The sequence below is a fragment of the Carcharhinus amblyrhynchos genome, chromosome 4 (genome assembly GCF_965287045.1).
Source record: "Carcharhinus amblyrhynchos chromosome 4, sCarAmb.v2.hapA, whole genome shotgun sequence".
In the NCBI taxonomy this organism is placed as follows: Eukaryota; Metazoa; Chordata; class Chondrichthyes; order Carcharhiniformes; family Carcharhinidae; genus Carcharhinus; species Carcharhinus amblyrhynchos.
In genome coordinates this window covers 94,550,669-94,567,400 of record NC_137327.1, presented here as the reverse complement: position 1 = coordinate 94,567,400, position 16,732 = coordinate 94,550,669, and the positions used below count along the sequence as shown (strand labels likewise).

The window sequence follows — 16,732 nt, the reverse complement described above, 5'->3', positions numbered from 1 at the left end:
AAAACTAAGAGCAAGAATAAGCCATCTGGTCCCTCAAGCCCCCTCCGCCATTCAATAAGATCACAGGTGATCTTTTCATGGACTCAGCTCCACTTACCTGCCCACTCACCATAACCCTTAATTCCTTTACTGTTCAAAAATGTATCTATCCTTGCCTTAAAAACATTCAATGAGATTGTTTCAACTGCTTCACTAGGCAGGGAATTCCACAGATTCACAACCCTTTGAGTGAAGAAGTTTGTCCTCAACTCAGTCCTAAATCTGTCCCCCTTATTTTGAGGCCATGTCCTCTAGTTCTAGTTTTGCCTGCCAGCGGAAACAACATCCCTGCTTCTACCTTACCTATTTTCTTCATAATTTTATATGTTTCTACAAGATTTCACCTCATTCTTCTGAATTCTAATGCATATACTCAGTCTTTCTTCATAAGCCAACCCTCTCAACTCCAGAATCAACCTGGTGAATCTCCTCTGCACCCCCTCCAGTGCCAATATATCCTTTCTCAAATAAGGAGACCAAAAATGTGCACAGCCATGAGTTGGCACGAAGCTGATATAGGGACTAAAGCAGGGAGGTCTTGCTGCAACTGTACAGGGTACTGGTGAGGCCGCAGCTGGAGTACTGTGTGCAGTTTTGGTTGCCGCACTTGCGCAAGGATATTTTGGCCTTGGAGGGAGGAGATTCACTAGGCTGACACCGGAGATGAGGGGGTTGGCCTATAAAGAGAGACTAACTAGACTGGGTCTGTACTTGTTGGAGTTTAGAAGGATGAGGGGGGATCTTATAGAGACGTATAAGGTAATGAAGGGGATGGATAGGGTAGAGATAGAGAGATTCTTCCCGCTTAGAAAGGATAGCAGGACTAGAGGGCACAGCCTCAAGATAAGGGGGGGGAGCAGTTTAGATCGGAGTTGAGGAGGAACTTTTTCACTCAAAGGGTGGTGAATCTCTGGAATTTTCTGCCCGTTGAAGTGGTGGAGGCTACCTTGCTAAATATATTTAAGTCACGGTAGATAGGTTTTTGACAGACAAAGGAATTAAGGGTTATGGGGGGAAAGTGGAACTGATCCACTTCAGATCAGCCATGATCTTATTGAATGGCAGGGCAGGCGCGAAGGGTTTGATGGCCTACTCCTGCTCCTATTTCTTATGTTCTTAAAATCCAATGTCTGGACTGACACTTCTTTAGGTTGGCTTTGTAAGGTTGGGAATTCTCCCGTCTTCGTGTACCTGATCTGGAAGTGAAAATCTGGCCCGTTGGGCGGGATTGTCCAGCCGCGCTCGTTGGTTTTGCCTGCCAGTGGAAGCAACCTCCCAGCTTCTGTCTTATCTATTTCCTTCATAATTTTATATGTTTCTACAAGATCTCACCTCATTCTTTTGAATTCTAATGAGTATAGTCCCAGTCTACTCAGTCTTTCCTCACAGGACAACCCTCTCAACTCCAGAATCAACCTGGTGAATCTCCTCTGCACCCTTCCAGTGCCAATATATGAGACATGGCCTCAAAATAAAGGGGACAGATTTAGGATTGAGTTGAGGAGAAACTTCTTCACCCAGAGGGTTGTGAATTTGTAGGATTCCCTGCCCAGTGAAGCAGTTGAAACAACCTCATGGAATGTTTTTAAGGCAAGGATAGATACATTTTTGAACAGTAAAGGAATTAAGGGTTATGGTGAGTGGGCGGGTAAGTGGAGCTGAGTCCATGAAAAGATCACCTGTGATCTTATTGAATGGCGGAGGGGGCTTGAGGGACCAGATGGCTTATTCTTGCTCTTAGTTCTTATGTTCTTCATGCCAACCCATGCACACCCAACCCATTGCAATTTTTTTTAGGTAAGTTAACTCAGCATTATCCTTAGACTGAACTTTGAACTCACTGGTCTAGATTCTTAATTTTACATTGAATACTGACTGCATTTATTATTTAAGCTAGGAAGTGATTTTTTAAAAATTCACATCTAAAAACAAGGGTGTAGGAATTTCATGCACTTGTTAGCCCATCTTCCCTCCCATCCCACCCCTCCCCTCCCACCGCAACCCCCCGCTCCCCCCCCGCCCCACCCACCCACCCACCTGCACCCACCCACCTGCACCCACCCACCTGCACCCAAATGATTCCTGCCTGACTTCAATGGATCTTTACGTGGTTCGCTCTCCCTGCCCAGCGATGAGCAGGATGAGACAATTCTGACCAATGTCTCTGGGCATGAAAACAGGTATTGGAGATTTATCAGAGCCAGAATGAGTATCTTTCGAAGGAAACGGAGAGAAATGGATGTGAGAAAGTGGAAAACTCACTCCCAAGCTTGGTGATATGCTATGCCACCAGATTCCATTTCTGTTCTTACAGAATTGTCATTAAAAGAAAATAACTAATGCAGCAATACAGAAACCGACACAAATAGTGTTGAACACAATTTAGGAAAATAAATTTTGCTTAATTGTCTGTAAAGTTCACTGCAGTGACTGTTTTCAAATGTGATAATACTTTAACAAAAATCATGACCCTTAAGGCTACATAATCATTGATTAATATGCTGCAGTGAATGATTATTGCTCTCTCGAGGATGCTTGACAAGTCAAAGATAATCTTGCAATATTGTTGAAAAACTGGTTCATTATTGCTTTGAATAATCCTTTTATATCATGACCTACAGGATACTTATTTTAATATGAACCACTTAGAAAAAAAATCTGCTATAGAATGTCAGAATCCATTGGGAATTCTTAATAGGCGAAACCAAGATTGGAATTACACTATACAGTAAAGTATGTTCTGATTTGTTAAGTCTAAAAATGCTAATTGGGGTTCTATATTTCAGGAAGGACATTTAAATGAGCCTATTGTCTGACTCGAAGCTCCCTAGCAGTGCAACTAAGGAAATGTTGGCTTGGCCAAAACGATAGTGGCAATGCTAGGTCTTTGCCCGCTATTTTTGGATGGTACTGCCCACACCTCCCAAATGGTTAATCCACCCCAAGTGTAGTGATATGTTGTAGTGCCAGATTAAACTCCTGATTTGTGCTGAATTAATTAATCTCACCCGACACGTGAATGGATAAGATATCCACAAAAAATACTCTCTCTTTGGAGGGACTGGGTGGGATTTCCTGGCTATGCTCACCCCAAGACCAGAAAATCCTGCCAGAGGTCAAAGGACCTTTGCATAGTCCGTGACCCATTCACTACGATTCTCCTTGCGGGCGGGATGTGGAAATTCCACCCACTGTCTGACCTCTGCATATTTCTACAAATTTCTGATTTTAAAACTAGCATTTTGTTTTTATTTCTGGAATAGTTTGAATCTGTCTAATCATTAAATAATGCCAACAATAAATATTGTGAGGAACATAAGTGAGGTGTGAAGTAACAAATGTATTTACTGCTAACTCATTTTACAATAACTTATTGAGGATTAAATGATGTGATCAAAGGCATTGATTGGTTAACTCTATCCTAAACAATGGGCCTGATTTTACCATTGCGTTGCACTCGTGGTAAAGTCGGGTGTGAGGTCATTAACGTGACCCGTGCCCGCATCCGCGCAGATGGTCACTTTACTGAGACCCGCAAATGACTGGGAACCGATTCGTGCCCGAAGTGGGTGCAACGGCGATTTAAATGCACTTGCACGCATTTAAATTGAATTAATGAACTGGCCACCCAACTTTATTAACATTTCCCCCTTTACTATTGCGTTCGCCGATCCAGAATTGGGCCGAAATGAACATGCTAAATAAACGTGCTAAATTCAGGCGCTCCAGCTGCTGAAGAGGTGAGTTCAGAGCTTCCAATGGCTCTCTGACTCAGATTGGGGGGTGGGGGGGCGGGATGCGGATCTGATCATTTTCTGGTGGTGGTGGGAAGGTGGTCCCACCTTTTGGTCCAACCTTCAAAATGGCTCAGGGATTTGGTTTGGATTATTTTCATTGATGTGGGCCCAGAATTTCCATGAACATAATTCAGCTGTTAAGATGCAGTAAAAAAAATTGCATAAATTCTAAGATTCCCCTTATTTGTACAGAATGCAAATGCTACACGAGCAGTAATATGCTTACATCTTACTCACTAGACTTATCACATTTCTCATTATTTTACATATATTTACACATGTTCTGCTCAGTATGTCTCAGGGTAACTCTACGAAACCCAGGATCAAAGTCCTTACTTTCTTCCCAAGACTGAAATATTTGGTGCAACAATTTGTAATGTGACAAGAGGGCCCAATATTACCATTCTCATTCTGAGCATAATGCAGATCCAACTTGAAAATCTGCTTTCAGGCACTCCCATATGCACTCAGCCTGAAAAAAAAAATCACTAGTCCCATTCATACTATGGGCAGGGCTTAGCGCACCCGAAACGATCGGAGCTCTGAACTGCACATGTGCAGTTAGAAAAAAATTTGAAAAAGCGTGCCCGTGTCAGATCGCTCCCGGGTCGTAGAAAGTGGAGAAAGCGGTTCGGGACCGAAAAGCGATGGCCCCCAAAACATCATTGTCCCCTTTATCCATCCCCCCTCCCCACTACCCACAGACATCGTTGTCCCCCTTATCAACCCCCCCACTACTCAGATCGATTGCCACCCCTGCCTTCCTTCCTACCCCCAATGATTGCCCGCAGAGTGGCAGTGGACCCCCCTGCCCCATCCCAACCGCTCCCCTGCCACCAGAGATCGATCTGACCACCACCCACCCACCCTCCACCAGAGAACAGTCTGGCCTCACTCACCACCCCACCCCACTCCACACCTCCCAGCCACCGAGAGGAACATCTGACCCACCTTCTCCTCCCTCCCCACTAGACAATGATAACTCCCTGCCCCCCCAGACAACAATCAGCCCTCCTCCTCCCCCCCCCCACCACTACGAGAGATACATCTGACCCGCCTCCTTCCTCCTCCCCATCACTGATTTGAGTAATAGAGCCGTTGGAAGCACTGAATGTGCTCTTCAGCAGCTGCAGTGCCCAATTCAGACTTTTATTTAGCAAATCCATTATGGCGCGGTTCCAGATTGGCAAATGCGGTGGTAAAGGGGGAAATGCTGATAAAGTTGGGCGGGCAGTTTATTACTTCAATTGAAATGCATGCAAGTGCATTTATATCGCCGTTGTGCCCGTTTTAGGTGCAAATCAGATCGCAGCCATTCCTGGGTCTTGGTAAAGTAGCAATCTGCGCAGACACGGGTGTGGATTGTGTTAATGGCCTCACATCTGACTTTACCACATTTTCGCGCCCGTTTTCGCAATGGTAAAATCAGGCCTTGAGATTTCCGATTATTATTTTATTTTTGTTTTCATCTCCAAGCATCTTTTCAGTGTGTATTGAATTTGGATGCATAAACGGCTGAAATATTGCATTTGTTCTGCCCATTCCATCTCTGATTGTCTATCTAACAAAACAATCCATGTACACATTATCTGAAGCATATCTGAACCTCATTCCATTAAACAGCAGGGAGTGCAATGTGATGACGGTGATGTGGGGGAGAATACTTGTGATTTTAAATTATTAACTTTGCAGATGCAAAAATCAATTAATGGTTGCCACAGTCTTTCCAATTTAGTTCACTGTACTCACAATTGTTAACAATTTTGAATACTAAGCTACTCTGTAATGTTGGGAACAAGATTGGTCAGCTCTGGAACGCTTAAGATGAATAGTTTTAGAACAGCCAATAAGATAAACTTTGCATCAGAAGAGCAGGCTCAAGAATGGGATGCTGTTTTGAGAGGAAACTTCGTCGTCACTAATTAAAGATGGAACCTCATTAAGATACCATTGAAATTGAGGAGCCTTGTCATCGGGAGTTCAATCTTCCAAAATATGATAAACCATCTTGCTATGTCTTTGCAAACAACAAATTCTGATCACTTTAAAACTAAAATTTAAAACAGTAACATTGAAAACAACTGATGGTAGTAGACCATCAGTAATCTCATTGGTTCACTAACCTCAGTGCAAAATGAGTTAAAAGAAATGGGCTGGGATTCTCCGACTGTGCATACCAGCAAAATGCTCCGGTCCCGCCGGCAACGCAACCCCACCCGCAGGTTTCATGCCGGTGTGGGGTGACATCAGTAGGAATTCCCATTGACAGCAGTGAGATCAGAAAATCCCACCGCTAGCAAACAAGGCACCACCTCCCACCGGGGGGGAAGATGTGGCTGAGAGGCTGGAGAATTCCAGTCCTGGTGTTGTTAAAAGAATGGCATCGTGCTTTTGCCATTTTAAATGAAACAATACTTCCTCTCTGATGACTTTTTTAAAATGTAAAGACCAGTGTTAAACATTCTGAAGGGATTCATTTTGGCCGTCTTGCAGAATTTAAAGGACTGCAGCATAGTGGCACAGTAGTCAGTACTGCTGCCTCACAGTACTAGGGACTGGGGTTCAGTTCCTGGCTTGTGTGGAATCTGCGCATTCTCATCGTGTCTTGGTGGGTTTCCTCCAGGTGCTCCAGTTTCCTCCCACAGTCTGAAAGATGTGCTGGCTAACTGCACTGGCCATGCTAAATTCTTCCTCAGTGTACCCAAACAGGCCTGGAGTATGATGACGAGGTGATTTTCACAATAACTTAACTACAATGTTAACATAAGCCTACTTGTGAAACTAATAAATAAAATGAACTTTTTTGTATCTTGAGCATTAGGCCTTCCAAGATATGTGTTGGAATTCTACCATCATGGGAATAGTGGACAATCGCGGATGAGGGGTGGACAATGGGAAGGTCTGTTGATCTGGGGCGGGATATTACTGTTTTGACATGAGCAAGGCCATAAAATCCTGCCCAAGGGCTTTAAATTGTTGACAGATGAATCTTGTCTTCTGATATGAAAAGTGCTTGTTTCAAGTAAGGGAGAGTAGTGATGTTAATCATGAGTGATTAATGTTCAGCTTTAGGGACTTGAGTATAAATATAGGTAGATGGTTCATTAACTATGCTTGATAAAGCCAGTTCTTCAAGAGTTTGGGAACAATTGAGTCAGTAACTCTCCTTTAAGGAAAATAAACAGATACAACTGCTTTCATGTAGAGACAAGGCTGGATTCAATGTAGCCTGTCATGGTGGGAAACATGGTGGTTGGACCCACTAAATCCAGCATAAGGCAATTAAGTTGAAGACTGGGTGGGATTCACTGGGGAAATCTGCCTGTTCACTGTGGGAGTTGACAACAATTAATTCTGAGTCCAACGGAATTTAGTTGAGGTTCAGAGATTAAATGTGAATGGTATGGCTTTTGCTCACCTTCTGAATGCAGCCAGTGTCTTTGAGGATGGGTCCCTCTTTCAAAGACAATCAGTTGCCTGACTGAGGGACCGGGCACTGTGAAGGTCGGGGGAAATGGGGGTATGACTGCTGAAACACAACCCCCTGCTCTTGTCTCCAAACACCATCCGTCCCACTTCATTCACTCAGCTGAATCCTGACTCCACCAACAATCCCTGTGGGAGGGCTTGGAGCACTGCCAGCTCTCTCGGTGGCACTGCGGCATTGGAGAGCTGCCAGCCTCTGACCGACAGCTCTCAAGGGGTGGAATTTCACGGTCTTAACTCCTAAGATCTGTCGCTAGACATTTAAGTGCCTGACAGTGACTCTCCCCGGTGAGTGACATGGGTTTCTGACTGGATCTCCAAATGGTGGGCTGGACATATGTCAGTTACTTTAAATCAGTTTTATTTAATTTTATGTATTAGTGTATTAGCTTACATTAACACTGCAATGAAGTTACTGGGAAAATTCCCTAGTCACCACACTCTGGTGCATGTTTCGGTACAGTGAAGGAGAATTTAGCATGGCCAATGCACCTAGCCAGCACATCTTTCAGACTTTAAGATAGAAAAGTCATTAATCTATTTATTGTACCTTTGATATAGACAAAATATAGGAGCATGGCTTTGAGCGTGTCTTTAGAGGATTCAAAATATGGGAATTAAAGCTGAAAGCTCCTGTTTTCTGATTGAGCTGGTCACACAAACCAGTCATTCGTAAAGTCTGTTCCAAATACTACACTGTGTCTTCTGCTTAAATCAATGAATTGTGAACCATAGAAGGAAGAAAATTGACAACTAAAAGCCTGGTCTTTGTTTGAATGCATTTAAATGAACAACTTATTCAGAGAAGTGCCTACCTTTCCCTCTTTGATTTTCACAGCAATGATCTGCTTCCTTTGCCTAATAATGTCCATCAGCTCGTCACATTCCTCCTTCAGTTTGCTTTCTTGTATTGCAGTGTTTACCTGTCAACAAATGTCAATGAAACTGTTATTTCCTATTCTTCAAGATTTCACTGACTCTCGGTATGGTATTCCAAGTCGTAATGCAAACATGGAAGTAGATTCTGGTTTGGCCGTTATTCACCATTCATGTTATTTTTTGCACAGAGTTTGAGTGTGATGTTTTCTCACGAGTGTAATGGAATATTTCCCACATCTGTGAATGAGATTTGGTTCCAATAGCACAATTCAAGACAAAGCACTGTGCTTAGCTTGTAACCCATCCACTGGCACAGATTACTTGTTCTGTCTACAATTGGCAGGTTGTGGCTGCAATGTGTATGGTGTGTGTAGTATATGCAACGCAGCAACTCAACCTGGCTTCTTTGGCAGTAGCTCCGTAACTCATGTCCTCTATCATCAAGATGGACAAAGGCAGTGGCTGTATGAAAACACTTTCACATTCCTGTCCAAGTCACACCACTCTGCCTTGGATAGAACATAAGAACATAAGAAATAGGAGCAGGAGTAGGCCATCCAGCCCTTCGAGCCCGCCCCGCCATTCAATAAGATCATGGCTGATCTGTCGTGTCTCAGTTCCACATTCCCGCCCTCTCCCCATAACCCTTAATCCCCTCGCTTATCAAAAACCCATCAACCCGCGTCTTAAAAATATTTAGCGAGGCAGCCTCCACCACCTCAACGGGCAGAGAATTCCAGAGATTCACCACCCTTTGAGTGAAGAAGTTCCTCCTCAACTCCGTTCTAAACCGCCCCCCCTTTATCTTGAGGCTGTGCCCCCTAGTCCTACTGTCCTTTCTGAGCGGGAAGAGCCTCTCCACCTCTATCCTATCCATCCCATTCATCATCTTATACGTCTCAATGAGATCTCCCCTCATTCTTCTAAACTCTAACGAGTACAAGCCTAGCTTATTCAGCCTCTCCTCATAGCTCAACCCCCTCAACTCCGGTATCAGCCTAGTAAGCCTCCTCTGCACTCCCTCCGAGGCCAAAATATCCTTGCGTAAGTGCGGCGACCAAAACTGCACACAGTACTCCAGCTGCGGCCTCACCAATGCCCTATACAGCCGCAGCAAGACCTCCCTATTTTTATATTCAATCCCCCTCGCTATGAAGGCCAGCATCCCATTAGCCTTCCTGACCACCTGCTGCACCTGCAGGCTGGGTTTTTGCGACTCATGCACAAGGACTCCGAGGTCCCTCTGCACCGTCGCCTGCTGCAGTTTTTCGCCCCGTAAGTAATAGTCCTTCCTACCATAGATTTTGCCATTTCTTCAAATTATTGGGTCAAATTGCTGGAATTCTCTACATTGTGGCATTGTGGGACCACAACAATCATATCAGCTACAGAGGTTTAAGAAACAAAATCACCATCTTTTCAATGGTCACAAATACTAGGGATTCCCAAAATTAAATGAACTTAAAAATCTTTAGAACTAGAGTCAGGTAACATTCTTACTAAGAATGTCTTAGCACAGGTTGGAAAATATTTTCATTTGAAAGTCACTTAAAATTGTACTTTTTTTCTTTATTCAGGCAAATACTGTACAATGCAAGCAACTGCTAGTTCAGACATTACTGTGATAAAATTTAAAACTCACCCTAATGTGCCCACATCTTCAGAAAACCACCTTGTCCTGTACTAATTTCCTAATTTCACACTAAAGTCTCACATCACACATCTTGCGGCCCTCTGAATAAGATCACCAATTTTGAATCACAAGTAAGGCCAATGTTGTGCTGTAAGTTCATAAGTACTGAGAACGAAATTGGAAGTGCCCAAATCCATTGCGTGTAGAATTCTAATAGAAAAGTTGTTGGAAATCTGACATAAAAATAGAAAGTGCTGAAAATACTCAGCAGGTCAGGCAGCATCTGTGACGAGAAAGACACAGGGTTAACATTTCAGATTGATGAACTATCATTAGAAGAAGATAGAATTCTTACTGCAGAAGACTTCCTGTCCATGCATATGAGATGAATTTGAATCAGCTTCTTGGAATTGAAAAGCATTTGTAACGATCCCATAAGCTAATTTTTAATTGTCTTGCATGAAATAAACAGATTACTAAATTGCCAACAGCAATTTGTATTTATATCACACCTTCGATGTAATGAACAACTCCAAGGTGTTTCACAGCAGAGTTATGAAGCAAAATTTGACATCAAACCATGCAAGGAGATATTAGGGCAGAAAGCCAAAAGCTTGATGAAGGAGATAAATTTCAAGGAGCATCTTAAAGGAAGATAGTGAGATGGAGGTTTAAGGAAGAAATTCTAGAGACGATGGGTAGGATTTTCTGGCCTCACTCACTCCAAAACTGGAAAATCCCACCCAAGGTCAACATACCTTTGCATGATCCTCCCCCCACGGGAACCATAGCAGGCGGGACAGAAAAATTTCAGTCTATGGGTCTGGCAGCTGACAGCATGAGCAATTGAAACCAAGGACACATAAGAGACAGAGTTGGAAGATGTCAGTATCTTGGAAGATTGTAGAGCTGAAGGAGATTGCTAAGGGAGCAATGAGGCCATAGAGGGATTTGAGAACAGGGATGATAATTTTAAAAATTGAGGCACTGCTCAACTGCTTGTAGGTTCATTGATAATTAGTGAACAGGTACAAGTCAGGATCATTTAAGTAGATGGTGTGAATTTTATGAAGGATAGGATGTGGAAGGCCAGTCTGGTATGTGTCCATTACGTACAGTAAACCTGCAATAGCTTTTAACTTCATATCTACCGATATTCTTTTAAATTGTCAGGTTAAACAGTTAAGTAACTGCTCACATTATAAAGACACTGTTACAGGAAAGAAAAGGTAAAGTTGCCATATTTGCAGATGACCAAAGATTGCTCTCCCTTTTGAGGGACAGCGAGGCCCCACCTTTTGCCAAGTGGAAGACAGAGCGGAGGAGAAAAGGAAGATTAGTATTGATTAGGTTTTTAGATGTCTCATTTTTAGCTCTGTGGCCATGCCTTATTGTCACAAGTATTAGTATACAGTGAAAAGTATTGTTTCTTGTGCAATATACAGCCAAAATGTATCGTACATAAGAAAGAAAATGAGAGCGTGCAGAATGTAGTGTTACAATCATGGCTAGGGTATAGAGAAAGATCAACTTCATATAATAGGGTAGGTCCATTCAAAAGTCTGACAGCAGCAGGGAAGAAGCTGTTCTTGAGTCGGTTAGTACGTGTCCTCAGACTTTTGTATCTTTTTCCTGATGGAAGAAGGTGGAAGAAAGTATGTCTGGGTACCTAGGGACCTTAATTATGCTGGCTGCTTTTCTGAGACAGCAGGAAATGTAGATAGTGTGAATGGATGAGATGCTGGTTTGAGTGATGGACTAGGCTTTGTTCATGACCCTTTGTAGTTTATTGTGGTCTTGGGCAGTGCAGGAGCCAAGCCAAGCTGTGATACAACCAGAAAGAATGCTTTCTATGGTACATCTGTAAAAGTTGGAGAGAACTATAGTGGACATGCCAAATTTCTTTTGTCTTCTGAAAAGTAGAGGCATTGGTGGGCTTTCTTAACTATACTGTCGACATGGGGGGGGCCAGGATAGCTTGTTGGTGACCTGGACACCTAAAAACTTGAAGCTCTTGACCATTCCTACTTCATCTCCGTTGATGTAGACTGGGGCATTCCTCCACTACGCTTCCTGAAGTCGATGATAGTCTCCTTCATTTTGTTACATTGAGGGAGAGATTATTGTCGTCACAGTGGTTCACCAGGTTTTCTATCTTTTTCCTGTATTCCATTTCGTCATTGTTTGAGATCCAATCCTTTACAGTGGTGTCATCAGCAAACTTGAAAATCGAGTTTGAGAGGAATTTGGCCACACAGTTATAAGTGTATAAGGAGTATAATAGGGGGCTGAGAACACAGCTTTGAGGAGCATTGGTATTGAGGATGACTGTGGAGGAGGTGTTGTTGCCTATCCTTACTGATTGTGGTCTGTGGGTTAGGAAGTTCAGGATCCAGTCACAGAGGGAGGACCTGAGCCTCAGGCTATGAAGTTTGGAGATGAGCTTCATAGGAATAACGATTGAAGACTGAGCTGTATTCGATAAATAAGTTCCTCAAACCAAAGGCTCTTATTAGAGCATCTTTTGTTTCTTATTCAAAAGCAATTAATGATCATTGATAAAATCCTTTTGTTTGATAGGGAAGAAGACTTGTGTATCTTTTTGTCATAATGGTACTGTCAATAAAACGGGTGGCACAGAGACACAGTGCTGCTACCTGACAGAGCCAAGAGCCTAGGCTCAATTCCAGCCTCAGATGATTGTTTGTGTGAAGTCTGCACATTATCCCTGTATCTGCGTGGGTTTTCTTTGGGTGCTTCAGTTTCCTCTCATTCCAAAGATGTGTGGGTTAGGATGATTGGCCATGCTATAATGCCCCTTAGTGTTGGGGGATTAGCAGGGTGAATACACAGGGTTAACAAGGATGGGGCCTAGGTGGGATTGTTGTCTGCGCAGGCTCGATGGGCCATGTGGCTCCTTCTGCATTGTAGGGATTCTATAAGAGTTACAGAATTATTTGGTTCCATAGAATTAACTTCACTACTTCTTATGTTGTAGAGAGAGAGAAAAGACAGCCTGAGGATTGCTTACTGATAGTCTCAGTTGCAGCTGTATAAATGCCTGCTGGAGTGAGGGTAGAGAAGGAGACTGAGACAATTGGACAAGGCTCAGCTGGGCCTCACATTTACTGCCTGAGAATGGGAGGGGTGGATACTGGCCATACATTTCCTGTTAACGCAGCCAGGCACTTAGGAGCAATGCCACAGAAAAATAACCTACAAATAAGGAGTCATGAGCCTTGTTGGTAGTCCAGCAGAAAACAAAGTTGATGTTTTAAATGTCCAGCCAAATAATTCTTCGTGTGTACACAATGAAACCGGAGAGGCAATTGTTTTCACTGATCGAAACTAATCATGGAGCTGGTGAAGGCTTGGTGGTTGAGAAGTGGTCCTATTTTCAGAAGGACATTAAAAAGACCACAGGCTGCACTCAGTGATCAGTGAAACAAATGTGCTGCTTTTTTGTCTTTGGAAATATAAACTTCAACAGTCCAATTTATCTTGTGAACTCTTTCCAGATGTAATGGTTCTGTCAGGAATATTTATGGCAGTTACAAAAATATAAAGGGAGTCTCATTTCTCCATTCTGGAAACTCCAATGAGTTGCTTACCTTTTTCATTCTTTTCAAGATCTGGTTTGTGATTGTCTATCAGATGTGTTGGGAGGTGATTGTCTCCGCCCGCTGAATTGATTGTATAGTGTAGTGGGCCGGGAGACTCAAGCGGAGGCCATTTCATAGGCTTCCTGCTGGGTGCCATGGCTTCCACGAGTCTGCGGCAACTGGGTTTCCAGCTCCACGCCAGAAATCCTCAAGGAGCTACATAAATTATTTAAATACCTATGTCAATGTCCTCTACATCTAATTAGTGGGCCTGGGATGGAAATCTCTGGGCCTGCCAGCCTCTCTTTACCATCCACCCACTCTCCACCCCTTCCCCACCGTGCCAGAAACGTTTCACTCCATCGGGGTTTAGAACAGCTCCCCACTTGCAGGGAGCTAGCTGCCTGACCCCACTGCAGTGAAGGAGGACCATCGAGGCCGCCCAGTAGGTTCGGGGTAAGGGGAGTGTATCTCCTGGGAATTGCAGGCCTGATAGTGTCAGCCTGACTGCCCAAGGGGCAAAGAACCAATGCCCAAAGGGCACTTTGGCACAGCCCACTGGGCATCAGGGAGTGCCAATGGGGTGGGGCCTCTAGGGGTGATTGGTGAGGGTTAGGAGTCCGGCTGCTACTCTGCATAGGGATTGTGAGCAGGGGGACGGAGGCCAATGATTGGGGTTGTCTATCTTGTGGGGTGGGGGGTAGAAATTGGTAGATCAGGGCTGCAGGACAGGGAGGGGGGGAGATCAAAGTGAGTCTGGGGGGAGGTTGGTCCAGACGTGTTTGGGGGACGAGCAGTTGGGCCATGAGGGTGTTGGAGGGTCAGTGATGAGGGGCTCATGGGGCTGACCAGTGATTGGGAGGCTGGCAATGCAGGCTATTGCGCATGAGCCGATCTTGGTGCTGACAGATCGGCACGTGTGCAGTGGCTGGCTCAGTGCTATGCTGCCGGCGGGACAGTGCTCCGAAAGCTTGTGGCTTGTGCTACCAAATAAACCTGTTGGACTTTAATCTGGTGTTGTGAGACTTCCTACTGTCAGTGTGAGACGGATCAAAATCTCCCAATCTGGAATTTGGCAGGTGGTCCAAAAATTATTATTATATCGACCTGAATTTACGGCTGGACCTTCTGCTGGTGCCCACTTTTCAAAACAGGAATCCTGCTGGAGACCGTTGTGAAATTCATTTGCAACCCGCTAATAGCTTGCATTTGAAGGCTCCACTACCCATGCCCAATTCTCTGCAGTGCCAATGGGAAAACACATGCCAGTGCGAAGTGTGCAGATGGCTGGACTCCCCTGGGGTTGCATCTGGAGTTTGGGATAGAGGCTGTCAGCAAAACCAGACCCTGGAACACCACAGCTGTGGGGGTGGGTGGGGGTGGGGGGACATTTACAGGTGGATCTTCCAGTTTTGATGTCATGGAGGGGGGTCCATCATCCAGCCTCAGAGGGCTCCCAGCGATCCACTTTCATTTTCAGGAGGTCCATCTTTCTTTCTTCAATAATGAGTCAGCGATGTTGGATGTCTTTTCGAGACGGCAATATGATAGAGTGGCAGCCTTCGCACCGTCAGGTCTGCCCCACCATGTAATATAGCACAAAAATCCGGGTGCATAATTAATAAGGTGGGGGCCAGAAGATTTGATATGTTTTCTGCCGAACTCCACAATGGGCAACACTCCATCGTACCGCCTCTCCCCCGCCTCACCCCTCACCCTCCCACCATGAGAGAATTCTGTCCAATGCTTCTATGTCATTGTTTTTTTAGTGCAGTCAGAGGAAGGGTGAAGCTTTCTGAACAGGTTTAGATATTGTCTGATATTAATTGTAAGGCAGCCTTTACTCTGTCCACTGAATGCTCTCAGCCAGCAGAGGGAGACTACTCTTTCATAACAACCTAATATTGAATTCAATCCAAGATCCAGGGTACGCAGTTATCAATAAAGCCACCATTTCCTTGACAATAATTCATAAGTAAAGAGATTATGAATTACACCTCAGGCATTTATATAAAGCTCAATGATTTTACATGGAATGGTGCTAAAGTATTGCTTATACAACACTCTTCATCAGCTCCAAATACATCCAATGATCCATGTCCCACAGCTAAGTTACTGTCAGCAATTGCTTGACCAGCGATTTCAGGCTTTGCTGAGACTGCACTACATCTTAGGATTGAGTTTGTATTTCTCAGTCTGCTTTTGGAGACAGCAAATTATCAACAGAGAGTACTCTGTTTATAATCAGAAACTGCTTTGTATGCAGTTCAGCAAGGCAGCAGAGCCTCCCTGCAATTAAACAACTGAGAGGAAGGGTTTTGTAAAAAAGGAGGAGGGTGTTTTATAGAGAAGTAAAGAAGGTGCTGCGTCCAGTGTTCATGCGTACTAAAACAAAAGTGACTAATGCCCATGACATTTGAAATTTTTAAAAGCATGGTCAGATTTGCTGGTGAGTGATCCAAGAACAATTACTCCAAGAGTTCTGGAAGGGCGACTTAGTCATACAATGAATTTCACATTTGAAATGATGTTTTCTGAGTTCTGCTGCCAGATGTGCTGCATTGAAACAGTTTTGCTGCACTTCTTCATTACTTTTAACTTACAGGTCTGCAGCTCCCTGAGACAACTCCACAGCAGCTGCCCAGCTTGTGAGAGCCAAATACAAGTGTCAGCCTACACCCTCTGTTTTCTAGGTGCCTACCCTCTTCCTGCTCCCTTTGGCAGCTCTGTGTTTTTCTCAGGACACATTTCACACTGGCTGCTCATTAATGGACCATGCTGCACTGACCGGATGAATGCAAGCTTTAAGCTTTCCTGTAAGTGATAGTGTATCAAACACTGATGTAGCAGGAAGGGTGGAAGGAAATACAGTTAATTTATTGCATTTTTTTTTATTGATGAAGCACTGACCAGTTGAATCAATGAAGAAAATGCTTTGTTACTTCATAAGTATCTGAAATAATTTATATTCAGTAAATTATTTTGAAGTGTAGTGAACTTTTACATAAGCTGCTCCCCTAAAATGGTATTTGATAGGCCAGGCATGTAAACTCTGTGTGTAGATTTGATCAAGAGAAGTAAGGCACCCTTTAGCAGAGGTAAAACATCGTTTGAAAATGTTAAAAGGAAACATGAATGTGCATGAATAGTGCATAAATCCATTGGAATCGTCAGGCTGTCAAAGAACTGTCAGGCTATCAAAGGATTGCTGTGCTGTCAAAGAACTGTCAGGCTATCAAAGGATTGCCATGCTGTCAAAGAACTGTCAGGCTGTCAAGGAGCTGTCAAAGACTGTC

General features: G+C 43.9%; 1 protein-coding gene across 3 annotated transcripts in view; it reads right to left on the bottom strand.

Moving 5' to 3' along the window:
- Positions 1-16,732, bottom strand: part of mid2 (midline 2) — a 267,487-nt gene that overhangs the window by 40,710 nt on the left and 210,045 nt on the right. For all 3 annotated transcript variants that reach the window (XM_080187569.1, XM_080187568.1, XM_080187570.1), the window contains exon 4: positions 8,138-8,245. In XM_080187569.1, coding sequence (XP_080043695.1) covers positions 8,138-8,245 — 108 coding nt within the window. The remainder of the gene's footprint in view (positions 1-8,137; positions 8,246-16,732) is intronic.